The following is a 14,213-nucleotide window of genomic DNA, read 5'->3' as shown; positions in this document are numbered from 1 at the left end:
CCTGAGTTCAAATTCCACCTCTGATGCCTAAGAACCGGATGACCACCAGCAAATCATTAAATCTCTCTATCTCCGTTTGCTAATTGTCCAATAAGGAAAATGATAAAGTAGTTTCTACCTCATGGGAGTGTCGTGAGTCAGTTAATTAGTCAATCAACCAACAGGCATTTATCAAGGGCTTCCTACTGTGTGCCAGCCACTATACTAAGTGGTGGAGATACAGAGAAAAGCAAAAACAGGCCCTGCTCTCAAGAAGCTTATATTCTAATATGGTATTTCTGTTCTAATTAGGCACCTCTCAGATCTGCTCTGAGTAAATGAAAGATAATCTCAGAAGGGAAGCTTGAGGGAGCAGGAAAGTTTCTGCCGAAAGAATGAGGTTCAAATGAAAGTAGTTTTTGTATTTCACAAAGTTGAAGGGCTACTCAGATGTCACTTATTTTCATTCATAACATGAATCGACACATCATGATGTTTTGATCCCCATGCTCCTCTTCCCATGTCGTTGTTGTTGTTCCCATGTCATCCCAAGATTTCCTAAAGTAATCTGAATCGGGGGCACTCTCCCTCAAGTGCCCCGAGTTAGAGCCAAAACTAGGCCCCTAATGGATGCAAAGTTTGTTATCCTTCTCTTCCCCTTTAAAGGCCCCAAGTTTCCAGATTTGCAAAATTCAGTTCCTGGTAAAATTCAGTTCCTCAGAAAGCTCCCAGGATTCTCTTAGGAGCCAGGTTTCTCAAAAATGTCCGATGTCAAAGAGGCCCGAATAAAAGGAAGTGATGGTTCTGTGGGAAGTCCCCTATTCATGAGGATGCTTTTCTTCCCAGAGCCTGGGCCTTTGTCTTCCTGCTCACAAGCTGAGGAAAGCAGCTCCCATTACAGGACTCAGGGGACATGGGAATAATGAGAAGGATAATGCCCAAGAATCTGCCTTATCTTAGAACAAAAACTGGGCTTTATTTATAATTATATATGTCTTTACCAGGAAGTATTAAGTGAGACATAAGCTCTTTGGCCAAGCAGTACAGATGATCCTAGTGTCCTGACTCCCCCTATCTGCCCCATGTACACCGCTGTTTATTATGATAATATAGTATTCAGTATGTATACCTTCAGATTCCATCGTTCCATCATAGCGTATTCATTACTGACAGGGGTCACCTAAATGGCAGGATTTCAAGCATTCTCCAAACCTGGACTTCTCTAAGTGTCTGAAACTTATGGTATCAAAATCATCCCACTGTCTCTAGTATTTCTCTGGGAAAGGAAGAAAAATGGAGCAACTAGATAGCGCCATAGTGGATAAAGCACCAGGTCCAGAGTCACTTAACCCCTGTCTTACCTACATTTCTTAATTTCTAAAATGGGTATATTATTATCATACCATATCATGATAACAATACTGCTTCCCAGAGTTATTGCAAGGATCCACTGAGATAATATTTTTAAAAGCATATAAGTCTTTATGTAAATTTCAGTCATTATTATGGATGAGGAACTCAGGATCCTAGTTCTAGCGCTGAAAGGGACTTCAGGCATTGTCTAGCTCAACACTCTCATTTTGAGGCCCCAAAAGTAGCAAGTATCAGAAGTAGAATTTGAACCCAGCTCTTTGGACTAGAGTCCTATACTATAAAGCTAAATTATCTTTTAGATGCAAATTTATGACTCTATACTTTTGAATTGAATGTGATTATTTGGTCCAATTTCTTCATTTTACCAATCGATTCATGAGCATTTATTTTGTTCCTGCTATGTACTAAGAACTATGTAAAGTTCTGGGGGAGACACACAATCAAAAATGAAAAAAGATTCCTACCCTCAGGGAGCTTATATTCTATTGAAGAAGGAAACTGAAACTCAGAGAGGCAAATTCACTTGCCCAAGGTCAAAGAACTTGTAATGAGCAATGTCAAGATTTGAGTCCTAGTCCAATCTATAACCAGCTCATTTTCCTTAATGTCTTGCAATCTCTTCACCGGAAGAAACATCCTGACATATCCACATCTATGAACATATCAGTGATAGATTGGTTTCCTTGGTTTCCATTGGTTTTCCATTGGAGTATGACCTTAAAAAGTTAGAACAGAAGAAGAGCAAAGTCTTGGAAAGAAAGAAGAGAAGCTAAGGCCTAAGGAAAGTTGCACTTGGATAGAGCAATGGACAGAGGAACATCCTTGAGGAATCATGAGCTTGTCTGGAAGAGCACTTGGAGAATCAGTGGTAGGGAAGCCAAAGACCCCCATAGTTCAGTTTTGCTGAGCCTTATGATTCTTGGGCTAATTCCTCATCAGAGAACTGCTTTTCTTCAGATAAGAACCAGTTGAGTTTCTATTTGGTCTGAGTCACCCAGAAAAGCCTGTCTTCTGAAGGATGGGTGGAGTGTAGTGCAGGCTCACAAGCCAATCACTGTGCTCTCCTGGAAGGATAGAAAATGATATGATATTGCCCCTCCTCTTGTCCTCAGGTAAAAAAAGGTTCCGATTCTCAAAGGAGGGCCCAATTAGGCACAAGGAGAGCTGTTTCACACATCCTACTCTTCACCAGGCTTGACCTCCCATCTGACAAGTAATCACAGCAACTCATTAAAGAAGTACCTAGTGATCTTAGGTAAGTTCCATCCCCTCCAATTCCTTGGTTGTTGTTTTGTTCCCGGTCTGGAGATTGGGAAGGAGATGCCTTTCCAGTAGGCATTTGGAGCTGCTTAAGAGCGAGACTGTAAGAAAAGATCTAAGAGAAATGTGAGGATCAAGGAGGATTGATGGGCTCTTTTTCACTGGAGAGCTTCAGGAAGAAGCTAGATGCCTTCTTCTTGGAGGTGCTGAGAGAGGAGTGGATTAGATGACTATAGAGTTAGCCTGAGTTTCTGTGAATCACAAATATTAGGGCCAGAAGGGATCCCAGAGCTTTTTCGTGAAATCCCTTCTTTTTACAAAGAATTTGAGACCCAGGGAAGTATGGATTTAAATGAGGGATCTGTCCATGGTCCCACCAACTGTAAGGAGATATTTCAAGGATTCAACCCCAGAACCCCTGGCTCCAAATCAAATAATCTCTGTCCTTCTCTACACTAACATCCCTTCTCTCTAATGTGCTCAGAAGTCAGAGCCTTGCATTTTACTAGCAGTAATCATGAAAAATATGACAGAACAAGAATCATGATACTTATCTTTCCATCAGAAGGGCTTTTTAAATGATTGTAGCTTGACTCAAATTCCAGGTAAGTGTGTTAACTATGTAGATAAGGGGTCTTAAAGTATGTCAAAACATATAAGGAAAAAGAATGAGGGTTTTCCCCCAGAAGCCAAATAGTGTTTGCTATTAACGATGCCAAAAAAAACAAATGTGTGATTGTGCTATAAAACTATGTTCTTTTTTGTTGACAATTCTTTTAAAAGGTCCAGCAGGGAAAGGGGGAAAGTTGTCTAAAGAAAGTAGATTTGAAATTAAAAGGGAAAAACCCCAATAGGGATTCAGATCTGGAAGAGAGAGGAAAAAAACCTATGGAAAGAGATTAAGATGTGTTTTATGTAAAAATAAATAAAGACTAGTTTATAATTTAAATACCAAACTCAGAAAGAGAAAGGAACTGAAATTGTGACTTCCAGGGTATCTTTTTCCTGATTGGAAGAAATCCTTGTGATGTTGAAGGATGGGGTGGAGACTAGAGATCATCTCTGGCATGTTCCTAAAATTCTAACCATTGTATTAGATACTCACTATTTTATATTCAAAGTTCTGCAACTTGACCTGGAACAACTTTGGGGTTGGCATTCCCATCACTGGACCTCATTTCTTTCATCAAGAAAATGAGAGGGGGCAGTTAGTTGGTGCAGTGATTAGAGCACCAGCCCTGAAGTCAGGAGGACTTGAGTTCAAATCTGCTCTCAGACACTTGATACTTCCTAGCTGTGTGAACCTGGGCAAGTCACTTAACCCCAATTGCCTCAGCAAAAAAAGAAAAAAGAAAAAGAAAAGAAGAGGATTGAACTAAATTATAACGTCATAGATAGAGGTCTTAGAACTTGTTCATTTCATTCCTTTTATGTTACAGTTCATACTAGTATCATACTTAGTATCATGCTTGACACACAGTAGGTACTTAACATATGTTTTTTGATTGATTGCTTGATTACAAACAAAGAAACTGAGGCTAAAGAAAGTAACTTGGCTAAGGTCAAATGAGAATCAAAATGGTAGCATGAGGATTCAAACCTAAGTTCTCTAATTCAAATTCTTCTGAAGGAAGGTGGTTCCAGGACCAATAGACTAAAGCAAATAGATTATAGACTTTCTTAATGGAAGTGAAGTCACAGGAATACAGAATGGTCAACCAAACAGATCCAAGATTCAGAGCCCAGAAAATAGGATTTTGGACTAAAAGTGAAATGATACCTTGAAAGGAGAATTTAATGTTCATGAGGGACCTGCATTCCCCACCAGGCTGGATAGACTTTGTTAAAGGATTCAACTCCAGAATCCCTGGCTCCAAATCAAATAATCTCTGTCCTTCTCTACACTAACATCCCTTCTCTCTAATGTGCTCAGAAGCCAGAGCCTTGTTGTTTTACTAGCAGAAATCATGAAAAATATGACAGGAGCTAGAATCATGATACTTATCTTTATAACAGAAGGTTTGGGACAAGGACTTTTTGATTGCTTGGTTGATTACAGACAAGGAAACCGAGGCTAAAGAAAGTAACTTTCTTTAGATGGGGCAAAGACTTTCTCTATTCCTCTGAAGACAAAAAGTGTGTTGTCCTGAAAGTCTTCTGAGGTATGGGATCCAGAAAGGGTTCTTTCCCAAAGTCTTGTGGAAGATACAGGCTCCTTACATGCTTTTTTTTGTTTTGTTTTTCAGTTATTTCAGTCATGTCTGACTCTCCATTATCCCGTGATCTTCTTGGCAAAGAAAAATCACTGAAGTGGTTTGCCATTTCCTTCTCCAGCTCATTTTACAGATAAGAAAACTGAGGCAAATAGAGTTAAGTGACTTGATATGGGTCACACCAGCTAAGAAGTATCTTAGACCAGTTTTGGTAGACCATGCCAAAAAAATACATTTTCTTTCTTCAACACATGTGATGTTGAGTCCAATACAATGGCTTCCAGATTTTTCAGCCACTTAGTTCATCAACTACATCTATACCTGACCATTTGCTGTCCCTAAAAACCCAACCCACCTTCTGCAGATAAAGATTCCTTACCACCAGGCACATGACAAACGACTACCTCATAAGGTATCCTCCAAGAAGAATAATGCTGGCATCCTGAGAATAAGTGAGCAGGCATCCTCTTGACAATCTTTCTTATAAGGGAACAACATTCATCTGAGTGGTCTCATCCTGGTTTGCTCATTGAAGATAATCTGTCAACAAGATATAATAGATAGAATGACTAGTCTCGAAGACCTGGATTTGAATTCTACCTCTAATACTATTGGGCAAATCTCAGTTTCCTTGCCTTAAACCTATATCATTCAGTAGTTGTATGCACACAGTGAATTACTATATATAGAAGTGCTTTGAAGACATTAAAGCAGCATTTCAAACAATCCATGTTGTAGTGGATAGAGCACTGTACTTGTCAGGAAGACAAATCCTAGTTCAGACCCTTATAAGCTATGTGACCACTGCAGCTCTTTCTGCTTCAGTTTCCTTCTCTGTAAAATGAATGACTTCAGTAGAATACCAGTCCCTTCCAGTATTAAATCTATGATTTTAAATGTCTAATAATGCTAGAGTTATAAAGATAAAACCAAATTGTTGTGCTACACGGGAGCCACCTGCCAGTGGCTGCTGGAGGTCTAACTCAGACCTGTAGAATGGATCTCTTCATATGAGAGGATGATGATGATACAAGGAGACTGAGAGGCCATTGCTGTTCCCTGACCTCTCTCCCGAGAGGCAGTTGTATTGTCTGACCTCTCTCTCTTCCCTCTGCCTCCAAATTATTTCATTTCCAGTCCACAAGCAACATCTGTGTCAGTAAAGGCTGCCCTGCAACTCCTTCAGATGTTATGCTCCACAGCTGTGGGGGCTCTCAGAGAATTGACTTGCCCCTTCACCTAGACATGGTTCTTAACACCAAATAATCCTTGTTCTCTAGGAAGTTAATGGGAGTAGTACTGTATGTACTATACATATATACATTTTGCATATATTACATATGTCTTTTATATGTAAAGATAAAGAGATAGATAGATAGATAGATAGATATTCAGGCAGACAGACATAATATATACAAGGCAGCTGAGGGGATCAGAAAAAGCCTTCTAGAGAAGGTTACATAAACTGAGGCTTGAAGGATGCCAGGGATCCCAAGAGAACGAAGGGCGGAGCAGTGTGCATTCCAGGTATGGTAGACTGCTAATGCAAAGGTATAAGATCAGAGATAGTCTTAGGGGAGGAACTATTGGAAGATTCATTTGGCTGGATCATAGAACACACATTGGGGGTGGAGTAGATATATAAGTCAGGAAACATAAGACCAAACTAGATTGTGAAAGGCTTTAAATACCAAATTGAGGAGGAGGGGAGGGATTTGATCCTGAAGTCAATAGGGAGCCTATGAATTTTTTGAGTGACGGAGTGCCATAGTCATAACTATGCTTTAGGAAAATCACTTTGGCAATTGTGTGGGAGATGAGATGAGATGAAATAGAAATAGACAAGGCAAGGAGATCAATTAATAGGACACTGAAATGATCTAGGCAATGGGTGGTGTGACAGTAAACTAGAATGAGAAATATGGGCTATTGTGACAGTCTCACTGAGGCAGCCTGGGGGAGTGGAGAACATTGAATTGTGAACCTCAGAGACCTAGATTCTAGCCCTTTCTCGGATACCATCTAGCTCTGTGTCCTTATCCAATTCGCCTAGCTGTTCCACTTAAAATAATGATGAAATAAGGGCGTTAGAATCAATTACTTCAAGTTCCAAACTCCAGTTTCTCTCTTTTCTCCCTTAAAGGCAGCCATTTATGATGACACTGGCACATTATTTTCCCTATTGAGAACTTGGTGTTCCTGTCTAAAGAAGATCTCTTCCTTAGCTTCTTAGAACATTCAAATCAGATAATTTTCCCTATTGAGGACTCGGTGTTCCTGCCTAAAAAACATCTCTTCCTCCGCTTCTTAGAACATTCAAATCAGAGAATTTTAAGGTTAAATGAAATCTCAGAAACCATCTAGTCCAGTCCTCTCCTTGACTTCAGGTCCATTCTACAGTGCTTTCAAGTGGTCATTAACCTTATGCTTGGAGCTATCCATTGAGGAGAATCCATTGTCACAACAGGCAGTCCATTTCACTTTAGGATCATTCTTACAATAATCGTTTTTCCCACATCAAGCCTACATCTGTGTCCCTAAAGCTCTCCATCACGTTTCCCTCCAAGATTTTTCTCCTCCAGGTTGAAATGACTCAGTCACCTCAAAAGCAATTGTGAGGAAGAGGGCATGGAATTCTAGACTTGAGTCAGGAATGTCTGAACTCAGCTAACTCTGTGTGTCACTTTCAGTGAGTTACTGGACCTGAAACTGAGTTTCTTCATCTGTAAACTAAGGATAATAACGCCTGTATTAACTACCTTGCAGACTTGTTATGGAACTCAAATGAGATAAGCTAATTTGTATACATAATATTATGTAATGCATAATAATATGTATTAAATGCTTTTCAAAATTTAAAAATGCTAACTAAATGTAGTTAATTACTTTTAACTATTCCCTATTTATATTACTATTTTTTACTATCTTATTTATTTAGACTTACTGTTAGCAAAATGGGCAATTCAAATCCTGCCTCAAACACTTACTAACTATATCACCCTGAAGAAATCGGTTCATCTCTGGAGCCTCAGTTTCCTCATCAATAAAATGGGGATAACAACCACACCTGCTTCCCAGGTTATTGTGAGAGTCAAATGAAGTCACATATGTAAAGTGCTTCACAAATTTGAAGCACTATATGACTTCTAATTATCATTAATCTAGTAGTGATATTATTACTTTTAATAGTAACATTATTATCTCTAATAATATTATTATTATTTTATTTGCTCTCCTCATCTGGAGGATTCATAACATAAAGCATGACATTCAAATCCTCACTCAACTACTATGTATCTTTAGGCAAGTAATCTCACTTTGGGGACCCAGTTCTTCCCCTGTAAAATGAAAAGATTTGAACAAGATGGCACCTGAGATCCTTTCTAGTTTTCAATTTTTTTCCCAGAATTAGTGAGATTTTAGGATTTTATAGTTCGATTCCATTAGAGATACTGTCTAGCAGAGGCACTATTATCCAGATTTTATGGATAAAGATAAAGGGTTAGTTAACATCTCACCGAAAGTCACATAGATAGAACTAGAGAAAGGAAGATGCTATTTATAACCGGAAAAGGAAGGGAATTCAGCAGCCACCTTGTCTAACTCATACCCAAAAGGAATTCCCACTGTACAGTCCCGCCAAACGGTCATCGGGCCTATGGTTGTGGCTAATTTCGGAGCTCTGAGCCAGGAAGGCTAAACTTCCTCAGCCCCGGGACCTTTCCCCACAAGTCTGTCACTTTTTCAAAGGATGCAAATTGCCACCAGTCAACCTCATGAGTCAAGGGCTTCCCCAACTTCTGATCTAGAGCCAGAAGAAAACTTCCATTTTTCTCCTAGAAATGCTCCTTTTCAAATGTTCCAAGCTCAGGAGCGGGATCTCCCCCAGGCAGCTAGAAAGGGGGAATGGAGTTTGGTTAGAGCCGATCCGGTCCAACTGAGTCCCAAAGGATCGGAAAGATGCTCGGGAAGGTGTTCGTTGTGCTGTTCTTCCAAGGGAATCCGTGAAGAGGAAACAGCTTCTTTTGGGGAAATTGCATTGTAGGGGGTTGTTACAACACCGATTGCGAAATCGGAGGCCAAAAAGTGACAACAATAGTTTTTTGGAAATTCTAATGCGTTTCCGGTTTCCAGTCCCCGACAGCGAGCTCCCTGATGAATTGGGTGGGTGGCGCTTTTCTTTATAAGGACTCGTATTGGGATGCCAATGGGAGGTAGATCGGTGGAGCCCGCGCCGGCCGAGGGATCAGGATGAAGCTGGGCGTGTGTCTCCGGGGTTCCCTGATCGCTTTCCTCCTTTTCTCTTTCCATTCAGAAACGGCGTCCCTCCCCTTTAAGGAGATGGGCAGCAGGAAGCAGACGTACAGGTGAGTCGCTCCGCTCCGAGAGGGAGGACTGCGGGGATCCTGAGGGAGGGAAGCTGCGCTCTCCCAGCGGAGGGGGAACCTTGGCCGGCAGGAACGCGGGGGGTACCTGCGGAGGAAGGAAAGCTCCATCTACCGTTCGCTAGAAAAAGGGGAAGCAGTTGCTCTTGGGGAAGCCGCCTGGAGGACGGGGCGGTAGCAGCCTTGCTGCTCCTTAGCTGCGTGACCCAGGGCAACGTCAAAACTGACGTCTCCGTAACGCGGGGAAAGTTTGCAAAATCCTCCGCCTGTCTTCTCTCACTTGAACTTCTCAGCGTTTGGTGAATGAGTCCGGCTAGTTTTATATGTGTGTGTGTGTGTGTGTGTGTGTGTATGTATATGTGTGTATATATATGTGTCTATATATTTGTATATATATATATATGTGTGTGTGCATGTATATATGTATATAGTGTGTATATGTATTTGTATATATGTGTATGTGTGTATGTGTGTGTGTGTGTGTGTGTGTGTGTGTATTTGCTAAGGCAATTGGGTTTAAGTGACTTGTCCAAGAGTTAGGAGCTTGGCAGGGTTTGTAGAGTGCTGGAGCTGCAGTCAGCAAAAGTGTAAACACAAATCTCTCTTTCTTATTTACCTAGCTGTGACAACCCCTCTGAAACCTCTCCCATAAAATAGAAATAATATTTGCTGGAGGGGCAGCTAGATATACGGTAGATAGAGCCCCAGTCCTGAAGGAAGGAGGACCTGAGTTCAAATGTGACCTCAGACACTTAATACTTCCTAGCTGTGTGATCCTAGGCAAGTATTACATTCTTTTTTTTTTTTTCCTGAGGCAATTGGGATTAAGTGACTTGCCGAGGGTCACAGAGACAGACAGAGAGACAGACAGACAGACAATGCTCTATCCAAGGGGCCACCTGACTGCCCCTCTAGCAAGTAATATTATTTCTGTTTTATGGAAGAGGTTTCAGAGGGGTTGTCACAGCTAGGTAAATAAGAAAGAGAGATTTGTGTTTACACTTTTGCTTTCTGCAGCTCCAGCACTCTACAAACCCTGACAAACTCCTAACTCTTGGGCAATTCTCTTAACCGCTGCCAGTCTCAGTTTCCAGATCCAGAAAATGGGGATGATAACCCTTTTACTGGCTACTTCCCAGGCCTGCAACAAGGAAAGTGCTCTGTAGCCCTCACAGGGCTAGAGGAAGGGGAGCTGATATGATTTTCAAAACACCCAGCACTGAAGGATCAAATTCAGTCAGTGTTTCAATATTACGCTGGACAGTTTCTTTTTCACCAGGATGGTGCTGCCTGGAGAGATCAGAATTCAGAAGAAGCAAATTGTGTTCATGGGAGTTTTAATATCAGAAGTTCCCTGCAGATTTGTCAGTCTGAACCGGGAGGGCAGAGTCATATCAGCCATACCCTGCTGCTACAGAGTAGCATATATACTGACCATCACGTCCTGCCTCACATTTCTTTCCCTAGCCTATTTTTCTGCTGTATACTTTGTAACAACAGAACTTGGGGAATGTTTTAGGAAAACCTCATCGTCCTGCTCCTTTGCAAAGCAACGGTGTTCTGTTCTTGGCAGAGACACCGGAGTGCTTGCCCATTTCCTTTCCCAGTTCATTTGTATAAATGAGGAAACTGAGGCGAACGGGGTTAAGAGACTTGGCCAGGGGCTCGAAACCAGATCCCGACTCCGGGCACGGCGCTAGGCACTGTGGCGCCACCCAGTGGCCATTTTGGACTTGTAATGAGCTTTCGATGCATTTTCTACTTGAGCTAAAATACAGGTATAAATGCACCTGGCTCAGGGTCAGGGTGCGATTAAATCGATCCGATGTAAGCTGTGTTTCTCATGGCTCCAAGCCTGACTCATACTGGGAGGGCTGGCCCTCTAAACCACGTGTCTGCTCTTTCAGAATCTGGGATGTCTACCAGAAGATTTTCTACATGAGGAACAACCAACTGGTGGCTGGCTACCTGCAGGGTCAAAACACTAACCTGGAAGGTCAGTTGTGGGAGGAGAAGGGCGTGGGTGCAAATCTGTGAGTGTGTGTATGTGTGTGTATTTCCATGTGCGTGCACATTGAGCCTGGGGGTCTGGGGCATTGGGTTCCATCTTTTTAAGCTTTAATTTTAAAGCCACGCTTCTTTCCTTTTCTTTTTCGGAGTTCAAATTGGTGCTCAGACACTTAACACTGTGTGAGCAAGTCATTTACCTCACCAAAAAATCTCTGTCTCTCATCCGTCTCTATCTGTCTCTGTCTCTCTCCTTCCTACTTTTCTCCACCTCTCTCTCTCTCCTCTCTGTCTCTTTCTCTTTCTCATAACATGGAAAGTCAAGAACTCCAGGGTTCTCTCTTACTCTACAAACCTCTCTCCCTCCTTATAATACTTACCTAAGCAAGGTTGCTGAGGCCCCAGACCCATTCCTGGCCCGGGTCTGTCTGCCCAGCTCTCCTTCCCTGACATTGCAGGTTCTCACTGTTCCCTCTGCTGTGCTTTTCCCAGAGAAAATTGACATGATTTCCATTGAGCCTCATTCCGTACTCTTGGGGATCCACGATGGAAGCCTGTGTCTGTCCTGTGTCAAATCTGGAAATACAGCCCATCTCCAGCTGGAGGTAAGAATCTCTGCCTACGCCATCATTCTACTAAGGCCATCTCCTCTCTTCTACTATGGTGCCTTCTCGCAACCTTGTCTATTAAGTGTTAGCTTCCCACATTTCCCCGTTTCCATCAGAACTTGCTTACTTGATGTCTTATTCCCTCAGTTTACTGCTCTCAGCCAGGAAGGGCTAAACTAACCTTTCCATATATTAAAAGATATTAATTGTATCCTTTCCTTTATTTAGGTCTTGATTTTCTCATCTATAAAACTATGACTTTGGATTAGTTGATCTCTAGCATCCTTTCCAGGTCTTAGACACTAACAATCTATGATTCCATGTGCTAAGATAATGCCTTTCTTTTATATACTCCCAATCTGGAATAATAAACATTTAACAAAGACTTGTTGACTGAATAACAGCAGCAACCAAGCTTCTTCAACTTAGAATCACAAAATACAAAATTTAAGTGCTAGAGATTTCAGTGACTTATCAGTCCAATCCATAAGCAAAAGCAATCCTTTCTATAAGACACCGACAAGCATTCAAATCACCTAGCTTGGGTGGATAATAAGACAGTAGAAGGTGATAGATACATAGATAGACCAATAGATGGATGAATGGATGGATAGATGGACGGATGGTTGGACAGAAAGGCAGACAGACATATAGATATATGATAGAGGAATTAATAGATGATAGATAAATGAAGATAGATGGATAGATGAGTAAATAGATAAGTAGATAATAGGTAGATACATATGTGGATAGAACTTTTATTAAGCACTTTCTATGTTCCAAGCATTGTGCCTAATGTATACTTTTAAAATCTAAAATAAAAAACCACCCAGCACCTCTTCCTAAGCTGAACAGAATGTGATTTTCTTTCATTCTTCCTTCCTTCCTTTCTTTCTTTCTTTCTTTTTGTTTTAAATATAAGTCAAAGAATGCACCTCACATGACTAAAAACCTTAGCCATTTGGGGATTGTTCCTAGAAGCATAGAACTACACATTTTCAGAGATGCAAAGGATCTTGGAGATGAATTAATCTCACTCCCTCTTTTTTATAAAGGACAAAACACACACAGAGAAGGGAAGGTTTATCCCCAAGGTCACATGACTCCTCATAGATCTCTTTGTAGATTTGGTCCGATGGTCCATCTTCTCTCTAAAATTCGTTCTTCCAGGACAGCCACTACTTCCTCCTGGTTCCCTCCTGCTTCTCTAATGGTGCTTTCTCTGTCTCTTTCACCATCCCATTTCCTTTTCCCTTTTCTCTACTCTTCCCTAACAAGTTCATTATTAAACTTTATTTATTTTTATTCCTTTTTTATTGTCTTGTTTCTCTGCCTCTAGGAGGTGAACATCGCAGACCTGGACAAAGATAGAAATAGGTCCAAACGTTTCACTTTTATCAAAACTGAAAACGGTTCCACCAGCAGCTTTGAGTCTGCTGCCTGTCCAGGCTGGTTCCTCTGCACCCAGATGGAGGCTGACCAGCCAGTAGGCCTTTGCAACACTCAAGAGGAGAACATCATCACCAAATTTTACTTCCAGATGGAATAGCTCCAAGAGGATTGCCTAACTCCACTCCTACCCTATGCTGTTTCCATTCCTTGCTATCCTTCCCCAGCAAGGAAGACCTTCCCTCACCACTGTGCCTAGAAAACTCCATCTTTTTTCCATTGCTGGCCCTCTCAAGGCCACAGTGTCACAGTGGATACTGTCATCTCTGAGTCAGCAGGTTGAGGAGTGAACACTAGACTGGAGATCAGGAGGCTTGGGGTCCTGCCTGGCCATTTTTTGCTTATGTGATTTTCAACAGGTGACTTATTTACTAAATTTTAGTTGCACCATCTATAAAATGACGGGGTAAGAGAAAATTACTTTTGGAGTCTCTGGAAGCTTCAAAGTTTTTATGATTCTAAGCTAAGCTAGCAGTATGTTACCTGATTTTCCTTTCTCTGATCTCAGGGTCCCCAAAAGTCCCTCGGAGAAAACAAGCCCATCCCACCAAGGAAAAGGGCTCTGGGGAAACTGTAGGAGATGCTAGAGGTTCAAATGTGTGAAATGGGCGTTATTGTTTTTCTTTATCTTGTGACCAACTACATCATGTTTCAATAAAACCTTGAAAAATAATTGCATTGGCTGCTCATATATGAATCTCCTCCCAGTCCTAGAGCAGTAAAGGCAGGAAGAAGGCACTGAGGTGGGCAGAACCTGATTCTCAGCACCCTTAGTGCCTTTCATATATTTCTGTCTTGCTCCAACCCTCAGTTTTTCCTAGACAAAAACCAGACTTAAAACTCTCCAGGGGAATTAAGTCAACTAATGGTTTCAGTGTCCTGGAGACAATGGAAAAAATCACAGTCAATATTACAGAACTAACATACTGAATGACTTC

The 14,213-nt window shown here is 41.4% G+C and overlaps 1 protein-coding gene across 2 annotated transcripts; it reads left to right on the top strand.

Annotated features, from left to right (window-relative positions):
• Positions 1-2,488: 2,488 nt before the first annotated feature.
• IL1RN (interleukin 1 receptor antagonist) lies at positions 2,489-13,948 on the top strand. Of its 2 annotated transcripts, XM_051974512.1 has the most exons (5): positions 2,489-2,608; positions 9,142-9,193; positions 11,119-11,207; positions 11,711-11,823; positions 13,166-13,948. In XM_051974512.1, exons 2-5 carry the CDS (start codon positions 9,168-9,170, stop codon positions 13,373-13,375), a joined length of 438 nt encoding a protein of 145 aa, XP_051830472.1. In that variant the 5' UTR covers positions 2,489-2,608; positions 9,142-9,167; the 3' UTR covers positions 13,376-13,948. The 2 variants fall into 2 exon arrangements, with proteins under 2 accessions (XP_051830472.1, XP_051830471.1); XM_051974511.1 differs by lacking the exon at positions 2,489-2,608 and having other exon boundaries at positions 8,226-9,193.
• The last annotated feature ends 265 nt before the right edge of the window (positions 13,949-14,213 follow it).

Source organism: Antechinus flavipes, chromosome 2 (assembly GCF_016432865.1).
Source record: "Antechinus flavipes isolate AdamAnt ecotype Samford, QLD, Australia chromosome 2, AdamAnt_v2, whole genome shotgun sequence".
Classification (NCBI taxonomy): domain Eukaryota; kingdom Metazoa; phylum Chordata; class Mammalia; order Dasyuromorphia; family Dasyuridae; genus Antechinus; species Antechinus flavipes.
Note: the sequence above shows the minus strand (reverse complement) of the source record. Positions and strands in the feature narration are given on the sequence as shown.

Excerpts from the sequence above, each read along its gene's own strand:
- IL1RN (XM_051974511.1), top strand. The coding sequence starts at position 9,078 with ATGAAGCTGGGCGTGTGTCTCCGGGGTTCCCTGATCGCTTTCCTCCTT. Across the intron at positions 11,208-11,710 it reads TCAAAACACTAACCTGGAAG|AGAAAATTGACATGATTTCC; the intron begins GTCAGTTGTGGG and ends TGCTTTTCCCAG. Across the intron at positions 11,824-13,165 it reads CAGCCCATCTCCAGCTGGAG|GAGGTGAACATCGCAGACCT; the intron begins GTAAGAATCTCT and ends CTCTGCCTCTAG.